The 16,891-nt window shown below is 42.0% G+C and overlaps 3 protein-coding genes across 3 annotated transcripts; all 3 read left to right on the top strand.

Annotated features, from left to right (window-relative positions):
• The first annotated feature begins 1,660 nt into the window (after positions 1-1,660).
• LOC139453120 (uncharacterized) lies at positions 1,661-6,616 on the top strand. The gene is made up of 2 exons (XM_071234748.1): positions 1,661-1,990; positions 5,037-6,616. The coding sequence occupies exons 1-2, from the start codon at positions 1,661-1,663 to the stop codon at positions 6,273-6,275; spliced, it is 1,569 nt and encodes a 522-aa protein (XP_071090849.1). The 3' UTR covers positions 6,276-6,616.
• Positions 6,617-9,825: 3,209 nt separating this feature from the next.
• On the top strand, positions 9,826-10,233 carry LOC139451976 (postacrosomal sheath WW domain-binding protein-like). The gene has a single exon (XM_071233257.1). It carries the CDS (start codon positions 9,826-9,828, stop codon positions 10,231-10,233), a length of 408 nt encoding a protein of 135 aa, XP_071089358.1.
• A 3,163-nt stretch (positions 10,234-13,396) lies between these two features.
• On the top strand, positions 13,397-16,727 carry LOC139453082 (uncharacterized). The gene is made up of 2 exons (XM_071234705.1): positions 13,397-13,726; positions 15,246-16,727. Exons 1-2 carry the CDS (start codon positions 13,397-13,399, stop codon positions 16,485-16,487), a joined length of 1,572 nt encoding a protein of 523 aa, XP_071090806.1. The 3' UTR covers positions 16,488-16,727.
• Positions 16,728-16,891: the final 164 nt, after the last annotated feature.

Here is a 16,891-nt window from a genome sequence, read left to right as displayed (position 1 = left end):
ATACGCGTTCATCGTTTAATACCGCACTGTTTCTTATAATTCTAATAGTATTAGTAATTGGTATTGGCGTGGTGATATGGACACCGAGCCCTGTTGTTTTGGTGGTTGTATTACCAGATGCATCTGATACATCGGTTTTACATCGGTATTTATTTTGTGGTCATATAGGGTGTTGTTGTGCCCCAGCCTAGTAGTTGAGGCTGTTTGTTGTCATCGTATGAGAATGGATGTTTTGCCTGATAATATTAGAAGAATGTTGAGGGAGGTACCAGGTCTGGTCCCCAGGGCTATTTTAAGTGTCAAGCTTTTTGTGTGTTTATTTGGAATCCCCAGGTAGGAGCCCAATATTGAATAGCGGTTAGAACTGGTTATGATTGAATTTGTGCCTGTTTTATTGTATTTGATGTCCAAAGAGAGATATCATGATCTTCCTTGTCACGTTTGATCCCGGTTTTTTTTCAGAATAGAGAGCCGCGATATAACTGGAATACTGTTATAAGCGGCGTCAAACCCAACTCACTCACTCACTCACTCCAACAAAGAGAGAGCACTTTTTGTTCTTAGGGATTAAGCCACCCGAGTGATTTCTGATACATTTATCGATCACACTCTGCGCTGATGACAGTTGGTGACTTTTTAATCTCTGTTGGAATATTGTCGTTGTTAGACCTATGGACGAACAAGCACTTGTTTCTCTCATAGGTTTTGTGACTCGTGCTCTTGGTATTTCCTGTTTACCCCGACATCCGACTGAAGTTTGTATGTGTCTTTTCCCCTTCCCGTTCTGAAACATCTTTGTCAATATAACTGATGGTTTATACAACTCGGGATCTGAGGATGCTAATAACCCATGTAATGCGTCAAAGTGTGTGCATCTGTTGAAACAGCCAGTATTGCGAGAAGACACGTGTTGTGAACAAACATGTTCATTGCCATGTGCCACACAATGCCAACAAACAACCAATAATCAGTCAGACAATCCATCAACTGAAACGTTAAAAAAACATGAAAACAAATTCATTGTCCCAAAAAAGCTCTCAGTACAGCGCATGGGATCCACGTGATGCGACCACTGCCTGGAACCGTTATCCTATACACCCATGTACAACACAGTTTTTCAGGACATTTATTCATTTTGCTAAACCTTGAGGCAAATTCTTTTTTCAGTATTTCTGGAACAAATTCTTTTTTCAAAGCTGTGTAACTGACGAACATACTTGTTATTCTTCTTATTTGACCGTTGATACTGGCGCTGATAAACAATAGGGGCAAAAATATATTATTATTCGTCAGAAACAGGCCTGCTGTAGGGTGGGAAGCATGTGACCAATCCCAAGGTGGCGTGACTTATCTTTTCTCTTTTTATCTTCAGAGGTGCCATGGGGATGGAATCTTTGACGCTCTACTTTCTAATTCCGACTGGCGATCGATCAACTATATAAATATATAAGCAATAAGTTATACACAACTTATTGCTTGACACTAAACTGAAAGCTCAAAATGCAGACATTTTTCCAAATTGTTATCATTTTGTTGGTTGCCTTTTCCACGTGTGGTAGTAATGTCTCTCTGATATTGCATGGCCTTATCGTGTTGACCCCAGGTTTCTAATTATACCTACAAACTTGACACGTGTTCTCCCAATTCAAGATAGTGGTACATGAGTCCGATCATTTCATGTTTGCCTCAGACAAACATGGAGGGCTTAATACATATTTCCATTCTTCTGTCGGTTGCCTATTCCACGTGTGGTAGTAATGTCTCTCTGAGTATTGCCTTCACGTCTGTTACCACTGACAACCTGACGAACTCCATTAGGTTCTACACTGAGATTCTGGGTGGGATGCTGGCCCCAGAGTTCATGTTCCGCTACTCTGGAAACCAACATCACAACATGATGTTCCAGAAGGAGATCCTCCAAGCCCGACAGAGCAAGGTGGCACCAGCGGTCTTCGGGGTCCCGGACATCAGCGATAATGGGACATACGAGGTCTGTAAAAGCAACAACCAAATGGCAAATAGAACAAACACATTTTCGTTTAAAATGTTGAATAGACTAAGGATTAAGCATAATGTTCAACGCAAAAACTTAACATGATTGTTTTGAAAGTTAACGGGCACGTTACGTGAAAATGTTGGTGCTCTACCGGGTCAACAACGAAAACACAAATCCGACGAAGGTGCACAACGTCTGCCAGGTCGTGACGTCAAGACGTTCATCTCTCCACTCTCCATTCACAGCTCTATCAGATACGGGCCATCTCTCACTGGTTTACATTCTAACACCTTGCTGATCATATTCCTAATAATACACTACGACCAGACCACGTAGTATATCGTCCACATTGCCATTGCCTTGTGTAGTGGTCGTCAGGATGATCTTACTCTTGACTTTATAAGACAACAGCATGACGAGTCAGTCCGACATCAAAAAAAAATATTTTTTTATTGTACAAAAGAGCGAACACTGGGGACATTATATAAAAACATTTATGTTAAAAAGGGTGGGAAATATACTTAGAAAACATGATAAAAAAGTACAGGCGACGATACCCTTTTCATACATAAGATTTTTAAGAGAAGTTAAAGGAATTTGCAATGTCCATCAGTGTCTATTTGCAAAATAATTGTGTCTAATAATAGCTGTTACACATATGTACATCACCGATAGGGGGCGGTCGGGTAGCCTAGTGGTTAAAGCGTTCGCTCGTCACGCCGAAGACCCGGGTTAGATTCCCGACATGGGTACAATGTGTGAAGCCCATTTCTGGTGTCCTCCGCCATGATATTGCTGGAATATTGCTAAAAGCGGCGTCTTCGGCGTGTAGTCAACCAGAGGTGTAAAGACACAATAATACCCTCTGGCGGTCAAATCACCTTCGGCTTATCTACACAAGAAAGTAATTCTTTCTCATTCGTTGTCGGTAGTCATTTGTGAATTTTACATGGATATATTAGAGCACTTTCAATTCAATTAACCCCATACAATCAACCATGCTACTTTTCAAACATATATTTCACATTTCACTCACGGTGCTGATTGGGATAATTTTCCCTTGGACTAATGTAAGCACCAATCAACACATTCGGGATCCCACACAAGCAGTTCACATACAGTGATCAGTTATCTTCGTTTTCGTCTTCGAATCTTGTTATTGAACAACAACGATTCAACAACAATGTTAACGGACAACCGTTTTGCAGTTGAGCTGATACTATTCAGAAGCGAATGGATGTCCTGACATGAATAGTTACACTGGGACGAGTCAGAATGTCAGAATGTCAGAATGTCAGAATGCATGCTCGTGTTAGAATATCCTCTATTTGACCCTTACGGTCGGACAAGGCGAAATCATGCACACTAAAATTTTCGACTTCATTCATTCTCGACTGACTGTGGCAGTCAACCAATTCCGAAATTTCTTCAGTTCTATTCAGTAACAAAATGCTTTGGAAATCTCCCCCATCACGGTTGGGGTCCTGTATGCAAGTTCCGACGTTTATACAGCTAGACCCTCACTCTGTGAGAGTTCATATGCCAATTCTGATATACTCATATGTACAATAGTAACTATGGCAACTGAACCTCCAGAGGTGGACGATAATCCTATAATTGATGAAGGGGACACGGGAGGCCCAGTCGTCTAAGGCGCCGCGATTCGATGTGCAGAGTTGCGTCCCTTGGGCATGCAAGAAACCTATGATTGTGGGTTCGAATCCCGGTTCGCCCAAATTATGTTTCTAGGTTTGTCAGCACCATACCCGTGCTCGTAGGTTTCTTCGAAGTGGTAAACGTCTGAGACCTGCATCACTTTGGGCTTTCCTCCCACATAAAGCTGACACGCCGTGATAAAACTGGAAAACTGTTAAAAGCGACGTTAAACCCAACTCACTCACTCACTATAACTGATGATGATGATAGTATTTCACTCATTATCATCGTCAACATCAAATAAGCGGAGTTTAATGTTGTCATGGTAGAATGAGAAATAAAATCCATGGTAATAAAAGAAAATAAATAAACCTGAGAGAAAGGTTTAGGGATCAGCCATCTTGGATCCTCATCTACTCGAGTTCTCGCTGTAGAAACATAATAGCCCTTTGATCTTAACACAGCATACATTATCAAAACAAACTCACGAGAACTCAGTAAACATATCAATTAGGTCCTCTATCATAATACAAGACATTCAAACTTTACACGGTATCTAGATAAGGAAATAAGAATAAAGAATATTTTTGGATTGAACCACCCCTTAATTAGGTGTGACCAACATGCATTATGTAATGAAAATACATTTCTGGTCTGCATTCTGTTAGCAGTTCTGCGTTTTGAGGGGTCTGCATGATCTAAGATTCAGACATGATAACATATTCTTCCTGAGCATATTCAGCTTCCATCTGATGGTGATTGAAAGGGCAGGGGCATCCGGGATGCTCGCTTGTAACGTGGATGATGCACATGTGGGCTCGTCCTCGTGGTTTGCATTTTGGGACCTGCCTAACAGGTTGTAGTATTCATTTTAGTTAATGATCATGACAATGGTATTGACAGTTGTCGTGAAATGTTACATTTTAACTAAAATGGTTTGTCATTATTCATTTGGAAACAGTCAATACTCATCATATGGACACGAAAAATGACAATTGATACAAACATATCATAATCATTTTAATCCTCTAAAGAACAACCCGTGAAGATCTGGGGTAGAATAGGTCTTCAACAACCCATGCTTGCCGTAAAAGGCGACTATGCTTGTCGTAAGAGGCGACCAACGGGATCGGGTGGTCAGACTCGCTGACTTGGTTCATGCATGTCATCGTATCACAATTGCGTGGATCGATGCCCATGATGTCAGTCACTGGATTGTCTGGTCCAGACTCGATTATTTACACACCGCCGTCATGTAGCTGGAATATTGCTGAGTGCGGCGTTAAACAACAACCAACCAACCTCTAAAGAACAACTGTCGTCTGAATAGTGCTATTATTAAAGTTGTAATAATTTCAACAGAATTTGTTTATTTTTTAAACAGGTTGTTGGTGCTTTCGTATTCTTTGACAACGCTGTTATACAGCTGCTACAGTTTGAGAGCAAACGCTATCCTGGGGCCATTTTCAATGTAACTGATCGACGCTCTAGCCCTGCTGTTGTCCCCAATGACCATATGTGCATTTTGGTGAAACCCAGTCTCAACCTCAATACATATGTGCATGCTTTGGAAACACGTGCACGCCAGCTAGGATTCAACAGCGTGAAGGCCAATAGACCTGTCACCGTCCATAGTGAGGCTGAGAGACAGAATGTTCCAGTACAGAACTATACTTTGCCAATCGGTGCCGCAGATACCCACTGGCAATGGGCTTACCTGAAAGGGCCGTCCGGTGAACAAATAGAATTAAACAAGCTTGTAGGAGATTATGCTTTGGAAATTGGTAAAGAATACTGCAAAAGAAAGGCAGTTAGTACTTTGTTCCTGGACAAACCTCATCCTGACAATGAGTGGAAAGTTCACGCGGGGCTTACTGGGCAAACGTATGGACTCTTCCAGCATGGGACGCGGGCTAGAAGCATGTTAGGATCGACTGAGTTCTACACCGAAATATTGGGAGGATCTGTAGGGAATATTGGTGGCGTGGGATGGAATGGTGATGAAAACCAGAATATGTTGTTCCAGAAGGAGATGCTGCAAGCAGAGGGACTGCACGTTGACTACCAGAGTCTGGGCATTGCAAACGTGACATCGTCAGGAAATATGAGTTTTGCTATAAGATGGAGTTACTTTAACAACTATGTGGTGGAGACGGTTGAATATGACACAGGTAGAAATTACAGCTATCCGAAGTTTAATCCTACATTCAACCTCAGCACACCAGCTTTGATCAACAATATGCGCATAACCTTCCTATTGCCAGAGTCAGTTGATATGAATTCCTATTTAAGAGATGTGGAACAGAGGTCAGCTGCCCGTGGATTTCCACAGGTTAAAGGAAACAGGGCCGTTGATGTGGATACTCTCGGTCAGCAGGTTCCCTTAGAGGACTACAGCGTCATCTTCAATGAAGGAGCACTCCAGGGACTCCGATACTCCTATCTGAAAGGTCCCTCTGGAGAGCAGGTGTCATTTGTGCAGTTTACTGGCCCATCTTCTGAGAAGCTGAAGAACGCCCTCTTGCGGTACAATGCTGTCAGTACTGCCTTCCCAGAAACCAATCCCTGGAACAGAGGCGGATATGACGAGTATTGTTCACAGTTCCCACCGTTAGAAGAGTAAAGGCGACGGTTTATTTATACATGTACATTTGGTACACATTTAGGTTTTTAATGGTGGTACTGTCACACTTTTGTATATTACACACAGTAAGGTCCTCTGCGAATCTCAATCTTGCCACAACATACATCCCTAAGTAGCTATAGACAAATTCTCAACGTGAATGTGGCAGAACTTTTAAGGTAAATGTCGCCGTATGTTATCGTTTATGATCTGGATATGAATTCATTTATGAATATGTATATATTTAAATTATCAGATATTTAGGCTGGCTTACCTTAATTCATCAAGTATAACATGGAGACAATACAAAGGGTACGGACCTGATCTTTTTCAACATGATATCGTGGTGTGAACTTTCATTAACATCTTCATAAAGGATAAAAGAGTTTGCTTTTAGTTGCTCGGATTTTTTAACTTTTTTCAATATTACCTTATACACGTAACGAAAACACCAGTCTACGGCCTAGTTGTGCACTGCTGTGATTGGTACTATCGAAATGAATAGGAACAACTGTAACAGTGTAGATCAGTGTAGATCAGTGTAGATCAGTGATTGAGTAAATTAACCACAATGAACAGTTATCCAGACGTATATCATGGTGTGTCAGCATAATAGGAAAGCCTAAAGCCTTAATATTACGGTTGGACCACTGGACATATGTGACAGCCATGAAATAAGGGACTTTATGGGTGAAAAAATACATTATGACTTCTTACTATATTCTAAAAGAACATTATGTTAGGACCACGAAAATACATTTTATAAGCTTCGATTCATGTATGGCATCAAACGTCATTTTCTGCAAATTCCTACGATCTAACGAGAGAAAAATAAGATTTTTACGAAAGTAGGTTGACGTCAAACGCCTTTCTTTGTGACGTCACAGCACATTTGTATCCTAACACCAATAAGGTCCCTTCTTTCCTGGTCTCTGACTCTATGCAGTGTGTATGCTTTCAGGAACTTAGTTTAGATATGTTTTTCCTCTTAGAATGTTCGTTTTTAGAGCAATTAAACACAGATCAAAACTGTGTTTGTATTGACAGTTTGTCATACCATTTATCATTTTCCAAAACTAGAAATTGTCACTTCTAGATTACTTTCAAGCATGGTCAGGTGTACTTAAATAGTGTATTCCCCAAGTGAAAGAACACACAATGTCAAACACATACACGTTTCGGTTTAAGCTGTGAGGTGAGGTGAAATGGGGTTTAACATCGCATCCAAGATTATTGCACTTGTATACCGACGTGCATGCACCCGTGTGTGTGTGTGTGTGTGTGTGTGTGTGTGTGTGTGTGTGTGTGTGTGTGTGTGTGTGTGTGTGTGTGTGTGTGTGTGTGTGTGTGTGTGTGCCTGCTTGTACTGGTCTGGACTGACTCGGTGGCTGAGTGGGTTAGTTCGCTGACTTTGTGTGCTGGCGATCAAGTGCCTCACTCTGGCAATGTGGGGTCGAAGGGGACTCATCCTAAAAAAGTACGGGAATCTGTACTTTACTAAGAAAGTGTTATCCCAGATATAACATTTGTTACATTTGACCACTTTCTAAACGGCATTGTGTATTCATAGGAAATATCATATTCAATATGAAAAGGATCAAGTTGATTTCATGATCTCAACCTCGTTTGCTGGAACAAAATAAAGATGGCAATGACTCCACTGTTTCAGGTAAAGTGAAATGGGGTTTAAACACGCGTCCAAGATTATTGCACTTATATAACGACCTGCACGCACGTGTGTGTGTGGCTGCTTGTACTAGTCCGGACTGATGCAAATTTATAGTTCTCGTCGCAGTTTAACATGAATACCTCACTCAGACACAGTATACTGACCCCGAACCGACCAGTCTCTGTTTGAACCCCTTAAAGCCGAGCGCAAGACAGGGTAACAACAAGTACCATCTTTCAACGTCTTTTGGTACGACGCGGCCGGGGATCATACCCCGGACCTTCCACCCTCCGGGCGGACGCTGTACCACTAGACCACGGAGGCAGTCGAAGCTGTAATGGAAGATCCAAGGACGCAGAGAGTAGTCATAGTAGACATATGCTTACTATGGAGACCAATGAACGGGTCATCTGATAAGAACGAAATGATAAGAAAGATAAAGGCGTTAACGTTCCTTTACAATATTGATATCAATACATTTATTGACACACGTTGGCCTCTTGCCAGAATATTTTCGTCATGACCTTTTAACAAAATAATTCAGTTAGTGTATACAGTCTGTGATTGAGTTGAATTTAACACTGCCTTCTCAGTTTCCCGGCTTGTCAGCCTAATACAGGCTGATTTCTACTAGAGAAAAGATGTAATTGTCAGCCGCGATGATTCGTAGTTTCTATTTTGTCTATTAGCCGTGTAGCATATATCTAGTGGAATGCACAGTCTACATTTTAGTAGAAAGAGAACCAATATTGCCATTGTCAGTAGTTGGAATTAGTTATCATAGTTGTGTTAATCCAGTCAGTAACATATATACGAGTGAGTGAGTATGGTTTTACGACGCTTTGAGCAATATTCCAGCAATATCACGGCGGAGGACACCAGAAATGGGCTTCACACATTGTACCCATTTCGGGAATCGAACCTGTGTCTTCGGCGTGACGAGCGAACGATTTAACCACTAGGCTACCCCACCGCCTTAACATATATACGACATACAGATACATAAACAATAATGTTAATGCAGATGTTAAATTTAAATTTATAAACCTGGTTAAAATACAGCCGCCTCATCAGAACTTTTATTCATGTCATTAAAACTACAACACCACGAAAAACAATCACAGGTGATTAATTGAATTTTTTTTTTTTTTTTTTTTTTTTTTTTGGGGGGGGGATGTTCTTTCATTATCTCCAAGCTGTTGTCACCTTTAAAGGCACTGCCGTTAACAATTGAAGTTATGGCGTCCGTTTCTTGGTTGGTTTTGGGTTTCATCAAATCCCACACTTTCTGAATGTTGGCTGAAGATTGAATGGTGTCAGAGCAGCTGAGATGGCACTATAACCTAAACGGCAGATAAGAAGGTCTTTCTACTCCTCGCGCAGCACATCCACGCACGTTCCCGTGTCGTATGTTGCGGTAGATCTTTTCAAAGGACCTTAAGCAGCCAACGTCCATAGGTTAAGCTGGCAGTTTTTAAATAAATTATATGTTTCTGCCTTGCCCATTCACTAAGGGCAACTGAAACGTGCGACCGGTGTCCATCATATGGGATAAGTACTGGCTTCTCTGCTGTTGGGTGGGTGCAGAATCTGAGAAAGTGTTCAGGTAGATAGGTCCTGAAACTCCCACTGTTGGACCATCATGAATAGCTTACGGTTCTAGAGATACTCTCATCTTGCATATGATGACCTTCAAACACGAAGAAGGGGGAGATGCTGTTTCCGATGGTCAGGCCATCTCTTCATAAAGCCATGAAACCAGTGCAGGGAGAGTGACTTGTCATTTTTGAACTTTCCCCCTTAAACGATGGCGAGGTCAGTACCAATGGTGATGAGATCGTGGCGAGTATGGCGATACCCAAATGATTCCGTAGTCTGCACATGGTGAACACGCTTGGTTTCTTCATCCCTAGTAGAGGTTACTACAATCCGAACAGAGGTTTCTTCATCCCGAGCGGAGGTTTCTTCAGCTCGAGTAGAGGTTTCTTCATCCCTAGACGAGGTTTCTTCACTCCGAGCGGAGGTTTCTCCATCCCTAGCAGAGGTTTCCTCATCCCAATCAGAGGTTTCTTCATCCCCAGCAGAGGTTTCTTCATCCCAATCAGAAGTTTCGTCGTCCCTAGCAGAAGTTTCTTCATCCCGAGCGGAGGTTTCTTCACCCCAAGAAGAGGTTTCTTCGTCCCCAGCCGAGGTCTCTTACCCCAAGAAGAGGTTTCTTCATCCCAAGTAGAGGTTTCTTCATCCCGAAAGGGGTTTCTTCATCCCGAGCAGAGGTTTCTAAGCCCCTGAGCAGAGGTTTCTTCACCCCAAGAAGAGGTTTCTTCATCCCAAGCAAAGGTTCTTCACCCCAAGAAGAGGTTTCTTCATCCCAAGCAAAGGTTCTTCACCCCAAGAAGAGGTTTCTTCATCCCGAGCGGAGGTTTCATCCACAGCAGCGATTTCTTCATCCCGAGTAGAGGTTCCTTCGTACCGAGCACAAGTTTTTTTCATCTGGGGCAAAGCTTCTTCATCCCGAGTCCAAAGGAAAATGTCTTTTATGTCTTTGACAATTGCATTTCAGCAGAATCAATCTGTAGGCATGTCATATGTTAATTCATATCATGTTCCATTGGCACAGCAAATCAGTATTACGAAGGACGCACATCGCACGACAAACCAATCTGTTCACAAACATGAATGAAAGGAGGGCAGGTCATTAACAGGCATCTAACTATGCCATCAGAGGTTGTCAGTGGTAACGTCAAAGGTAACGTTGTCAGAGGTAACATGGTGACTTCAACACATGCGAACACATCAGACAGGAGTTCTGGTTTCTGTGATTAATATGTTCGGTGCCTTTGTTGTGAAAGGTTTTATATGTGCATTATGAGGCCTTGCAACTTTGTCAAGGAACATGTTGAACCACAACACGCGGTGTAAAACCATACTCACTCACTCACTCTTCTGTCCTGCGGAAAGGTAACTATCCCCGAGGGATCAGGAGTCAAGATTATACGACTGATACTGGCCGTGACTGAAGACACCATGCAAATATGTTCTTCAACTTTTTTCATAATGTCCGTCCCACAACAGAATGATCATGTAATCTCAGAAAAGAGTCATTATTATTTGGGAATTCTTTAGATAATGGTATAAACAAGCACCAGATATATGGAGATGTGATGTGATTAGTTTAGCACACATGGACTCAACAGTATACCTACTGGCAGTCTGAAGAAGAGAATGTTTTAGTCCTCAGGTCGTCGCTGGGGTAGACACAGTTGGGATAGGGGGTGGAAATGAGTCGTTTAGATCGTAGACAGGATACTATCAGTTCCCAACAGATCGAATACAAATAATAGGAATGCAACGATCTACTTACATTTACTCGATTCCATTCCATACACTTCCAATTCACAGAAGTTAGGAACATTGCATTGTCCTTCAGTAATGTCGGGCCCGTGAAGATCCGGGATAGCATAAGTCTTCAGCAACCCATACTTGCTGTAAAAGGCGACTACGCTTGTCGAGGGGCGACTTACGGGATCGGGTGGTCAGGCTCGCTGACTTGGTTGATGCATGTCATCGATCCCAACTGCGTGGATCGTTGGTCATGAAATCAATCATTGGATTGTCTGGTCCTGACTAGATTATTTACAGGCCGCCGTCATATAGCTGGAATATTGCTGAGTGCGGCGTTAAACAACAAACCGACCAACCAATCAGAAATGTTGGGTTTCGACACCCCGGTAAATCTCCCAAAGACCTGAGCATCACATGCCATGTTATCCGTGCAACAAAACGTGCCAGTGTAGTTCTTAATGAGGCACCACTCATATCAAACTTCACATTCTAAGACGGTTTACAATACGGAACATACACAGGGCTGGCCTGGGGACCGATCTTATACGGTTTATGTAGTGTGGGGAACATATCACATAACGACAATTAATGCAGTTGACAATAAAGCTGATTTACCAGCTGAATATATAGGCCTTCCATTTTAAACCAATATATTATGTTTTTGTACAATATTTCAAGACTTACATTTTTGAATCGTACAAGGGACGTTTGGCAGAGATTTCTGACGAATATGGAAAGGGTCTTGTCGCGTTAATTCACAAAAATGGAAAATGGAATGTGTTCATTTTTGTATCGTTTTATTTGTTTCTATTTTTCTCACGTTGAAACATCTTTACTCCCCAGTACGTTGTTCTAGAGACATTCTATATTTACATGATCTATGTAGCCATGACAGATACCTTCCTGCTGAAATTTGTGTGAAAAAACACAGACCCCACCCCAAGAACCATGCAAAAAAAACATATTTCCCCAACCTTGATTTTCTTTGTTTTTTTATGGTGACCAATAACAACCTTCTGGTGAGTTGAAACACAAATTTGGCCTGTAATCAGAAATGTCCGGGTCAAATGCGTTTCTACTGGACAAGTGGCACTGTTCATAAGAATTTGATTTTGCGGTATAATTCACGTGGTATTTAGATATTGGCGAGATCTCCGATTTTGCATTCTTTCACGTCTGAATCAAAGATTTCGTCAAAGGTTGCCACGTTGAAAAGAAACGCTTTGGTTTGCCTTGAAGTCGCCATATTGATGGTGAAACAAAAGGTGCAAAAGGTTCTACGCTTCCTGCAACACATAGTTCAATAAAGGATGGTTCTTTGAAAATAGCTAATGACTGGTATTAAGACATACACCATTTTTCACTATTCCAATGTGAGTGAATTGGGTTTAACGCCGCTTTAAATAGTATTCCAGTCATATAACGGCTTGTATGCTTGATATGGGAGGAAGGCCTGAAGTGACTTTGGTGAAACCAACGAGCACGGGTATGGTGCTGACAAACCAAGAAATGGTCGAATTGGGATTCGAACGAACGGGCATTGGTATCTGGCGTGTCCAAGTGACGTTAATGTGCACAGCGAATTGTGGGACCTCATACGACTGGGCCACCCCTGGGCCAACTATTCAAGAAGATATTGCAACACACATCGTCTTTAAGAGGACATGATATCATATTGCATATATATTCGTCCTTAAAAAGTATAAAACACAAATACTTGTGATGCGTATATAACAAAGAAGCGATGGTTCTTTGTGCCATTCCCGTCATGAAGTGGACAATGTTATAGACAAGCCAAAGAGTCATCGTTCACAGAGAAATATATTGCATGTCCTTATCTTGTTGACCCCAGGTTTCTAATTATACCTACAAACTTGACACGTGTTCTCCCAATTCAAGATAGTGGTACATGAGTCCGATCATTTCATGTTTGCCCCAGACAAACATGGAGGGCTTAATACATCTTTCCATTCTTCTGTCGGTTGCCTATTCCACGTGTGGTAGTAATGTCTCTCTGATATTGCATGGCCTTATCTTGTTGACCCCAGGTTTCTAATTATACCTACAAACTTGACACGTGTTCTCCCAATTCAAGATAGTGGTACATGGCATGAGTCCGACCACGTCATGTTTGCCTCAGACAAACATGGAGGGCTTAATACATATTTCCATTCTTCTGTCGATTGCCTATTCCACGTGTGGTAGTAATGTCTCTCTGAGTATTGCCTTCACGTCTGTTACCACTGACAACCTGACGAACTCCATTAGGTTCTACACTGAGATTCTGGGTGGGATGCTGGCCCCAGAGTTCATGTTCCGCTACTCTGGAAACCAACATCACAATATGATGTTCCAGAAGGAGATCCTCCAAGCCCGACAGAGCAAGGTGGCACCAGCGATCTTCGGGGTCCCGGACATCAGCGATAATGGGACATACGAGGTCAGTAAAAAACAACTAAATGGCAAATAGAACAAACATATTTTCACTTAAAATGTCAGTCAAGATAAAACAAATATACCTCACATGAATAATTTTGGGAATTTGTAGCATAATTCAAAATGTGTGAGAGTGGGTTGGATTGTTGGGTGAGGATAAATTATGATTCTTTAGTTATATATAGCTTTTGGTTTTTTTTCCACAATACGACCTTAGCTGTCGTTCTGAAAATCATGTAAATAATGTTCATATGGATGTCGAACTACTTCGAATGCATTGCCAATGATGAAAGCATGCCGAACTACATCTTTTGCGAAATAGCTACAGAAAAATAATTGTAGAATAACATTTTATCCGTAATATAACCCCAATTTCATACGTTTGAATAAGATATTGTGCATATCTATGAATACCTTAGCGGAACATTTTACCACGTTCCATTCATGTGACCATGGCGGGCACGGGTGGCCCAGTCGTCAAAGGCGCCGCAATTCGTTGTGCAGAGTTGCGTCCCTTGATCACGCAAGAAACCTATGATTGTGGGTTCGAATCCCGGTTCGCCCCGATTATGTTTCTAGGTTTGTCAGCACCATACCCGTGCTCGTGGATTTCCCCGAAGTGGTAAACGTCCCACATTCGAGCTTTCCTCCCACATAAAGCTGACAGGCCGTGATGTGCCTGGAATACTGTTAAAAGCGGCGTTAAACACAACTCACTCACTCACTCACTCCTTTATGTGAACATGAAAGTAAGACTACCACATCGAGTTAATTTCTCGATTCATCAAGTCACTTGACAACGTTCAAGAGTAATACAAATTAGGTCAAACGACCTCCTTACAAGATTTTGGCAATGAATTTCAATACCGACGTCAATGTTTAGCGAGAAGCCACACGTTGACATTATTTGGATGTGGCGTGTTCTCTGGAGTAACTGAGTAGGGTTTGAGGGGGCTTTGAAGAGTATTTCAACTGTATCATGGCATGTTGGCTTAATGTGAGAGGGAAGTCAAAAGTGTCCCACGATTAGAAAGTATATACATGTAGATCCGTACAACGGGTAAGTGGTGGAACTCTGCATAACGAATGTATGTGTCTAAGACGAGTGAGTCAACCGTGTTCCCAATCTAGAAAGATACATGTCTGTTACAGAAACGCTTCACCGTAAACTAGATCATTCATCTTCGTTCCCAAACGCGCGTCTTTGTGAATGTTTACTAATACACGATCCGTATACATGAAACAAGACATTGATGAATTCAACTGTTTTCCCATTTTTTAACAAACATATACCAATACGGACTTCGGTGCCAAAAAACAATGATAGCAGGTTCAAATCCCAGAATCACCCTGATTAGACATGTCTATAGGTTTGTCAGCACCATACCCGTGGTCACTTCAGGTTTTCCTCATACGTCAAGGTTACACACTGATATAACTGAAATATTGTTCAAAGTGTCTTAAAACTAAACTCACTCACTCACACCAAGACAAATACAATATGTATTTTATTCCCAATTCAGGTTGTCGGGGCTTTTATTTTCTTTGACAATGGAATCATACAGCTGGTCCAGTTTGTTGACAAGGAGCGTCCGGAAAAAAGTTTTGTTGTGAGAGACCGACGCTCGAGTCCTGCCGTTGTCCCTAATGGGCATATAGATATTTGGGTGAAGCCCACGGTGGACCTCAACATGTACGTGCATGCCTTGGAGACCCGATCCCGCCAGCTTAAATTCAATCAAGTGATGGCAAACAGACCAGTCACAGTGCACAGCGAGGCTGAAAGAGAACGGGTCGCAATCAAAAACTACACCATGCCCCTAAATGCCACAGATCAATCAATGCAGTGGGCATACTTTAAAGGCCCGTCAGGTGAACAACTGGAATTAAACAGGATGGCAGGGGATGTTTTGTTAGATACTGGTAAAGAGTATTGCAAGAGGAAGGCCGTCAGCACAGCGTTTCTGGACAAACCACATCCTGACAATAAGTGGAAGGTACGAGCTGGGCTCACTGGACAAAACTATGGACTCTTCCAGCACGGGACGAGGACTAGGAGCCTATTTGGCTCCGCTGATTTTTATACCGAAATACTAGGAGGATCTCTGGGGGATAATGGAGACGCTGGTTTTTATGGTGATGACGACCAAAACATGTTGTTCCAAAAAGAGATGCTACAGGCAGAGGAATGGCACGTTGACTATCAGAGTCTGGGCATTCCTAACATCACACTCTCTGGGAACATGAGCCTCGCTCTGAGATTCAGCTACTTTGACAACTATGTGATTGAGATGCTTCAGTATGACACAGGTAGAAATTACAGCTATCCGAAGTTTAATCCTACATTCAACCTCAGCACACCAGCTCTGATCAACAACATGCGGCTCACTTTCCTATTGCCAGAGTCAGTTGATATGAATTCCTATTTAAGAGATGTGGAACAGAGGTCAGCCTCCCGTGGATTTCCACAGATTAAAGGAAACAGGGCCGTTGATGTGAACACTCTCGGTCAGCAGGTTCCCTTAGAGGACTACAGTGTCACCTTCACTGAAGGAGCACTCCAGGGACTCCGATACTCCTATCTGAAAGGTCCTTCTGGAGAGCAGGTGTCATTTGTGCAGTTTACTGGCCCATCTTCTGAGAAGCTGAAGAACGCCCTCTTGCGGTACAATGCTGTCAGTACTGCCTTCCCAGAAACCAATCCCTGGAACAGAGGCGGATATGACGAGTATTGTTCACAGTTTCCACCGACACCACAGCAATGACTTTGAACTGCAGAGTCACAATGACACTTACACCTTTTCTTAGATATTTCCTTTGTTTGATTTAATTACGTATTATACTAGTACTGTAATTTAGTTGCGTGTTAACTCATAATCTGTTTTATAGCTGCGTTCCCAGTTACCCAACCCTTACTGTATAATAACTTATAAATGTTCAATGTAAATGTTCCATTTACCTCATATATGTCTGGAAACTAAGATTACGAAAAAAGTATCTCCCTTTTTTTTATTTGTTGTTTTATTGTTTATATGTTGTGAATTAAATGTTTCGAAGCGATGATGTCAATGTTGTCCTTCATTCCCTTCAAGAAAAAGATCCCTAGAGACAACATTTGTGAGCGCTTGTTGGTTTGTTGTTTAAGGCCGCATTCAGCAATATTCTAGCT

The sequence above is a fragment of the Haliotis cracherodii genome, unplaced genomic scaffold (assembly GCF_022045235.1).
Source record: "Haliotis cracherodii isolate W230 unplaced genomic scaffold, xgHalCrac1.p SCAF_9, whole genome shotgun sequence".
Classification (NCBI taxonomy): Eukaryota; Metazoa; Mollusca; class Gastropoda; order Lepetellida; family Haliotidae; genus Haliotis; species Haliotis cracherodii.
Note: the sequence above shows the minus strand (reverse complement) of the source record. Positions and strands in the feature narration are given on the sequence as shown.

Bases quoted from the DNA above. Each gene is read 5' to 3' on its own strand.
- LOC139453082 (XM_071234705.1), top strand. From the start codon at position 13,397: ATGAGTCCGACCACGTCATGTTTGCCTCAGACAAACATGGAGGGCTTA. The intron at 13,727-15,245 runs GTCAGTAAAAAA...TTCCCAATTCAG, and splicing joins GCGATAATGGGACATACGAG to GTTGTCGGGGCTTTTATTTT.
- LOC139451976 (XM_071233257.1), top strand. From the start codon at position 9,826: ATGGTGAACACGCTTGGTTTCTTCATCCCTAGTAGAGGTTACTACAAT.
- LOC139453120 (XM_071234748.1), top strand. From the start codon at position 1,661: ATGAGTCCGATCATTTCATGTTTGCCTCAGACAAACATGGAGGGCTTA. The intron at 1,991-5,036 runs GTCTGTAAAAGC...TTTTTTAAACAG, and splicing joins GCGATAATGGGACATACGAG to GTTGTTGGTGCTTTCGTATT.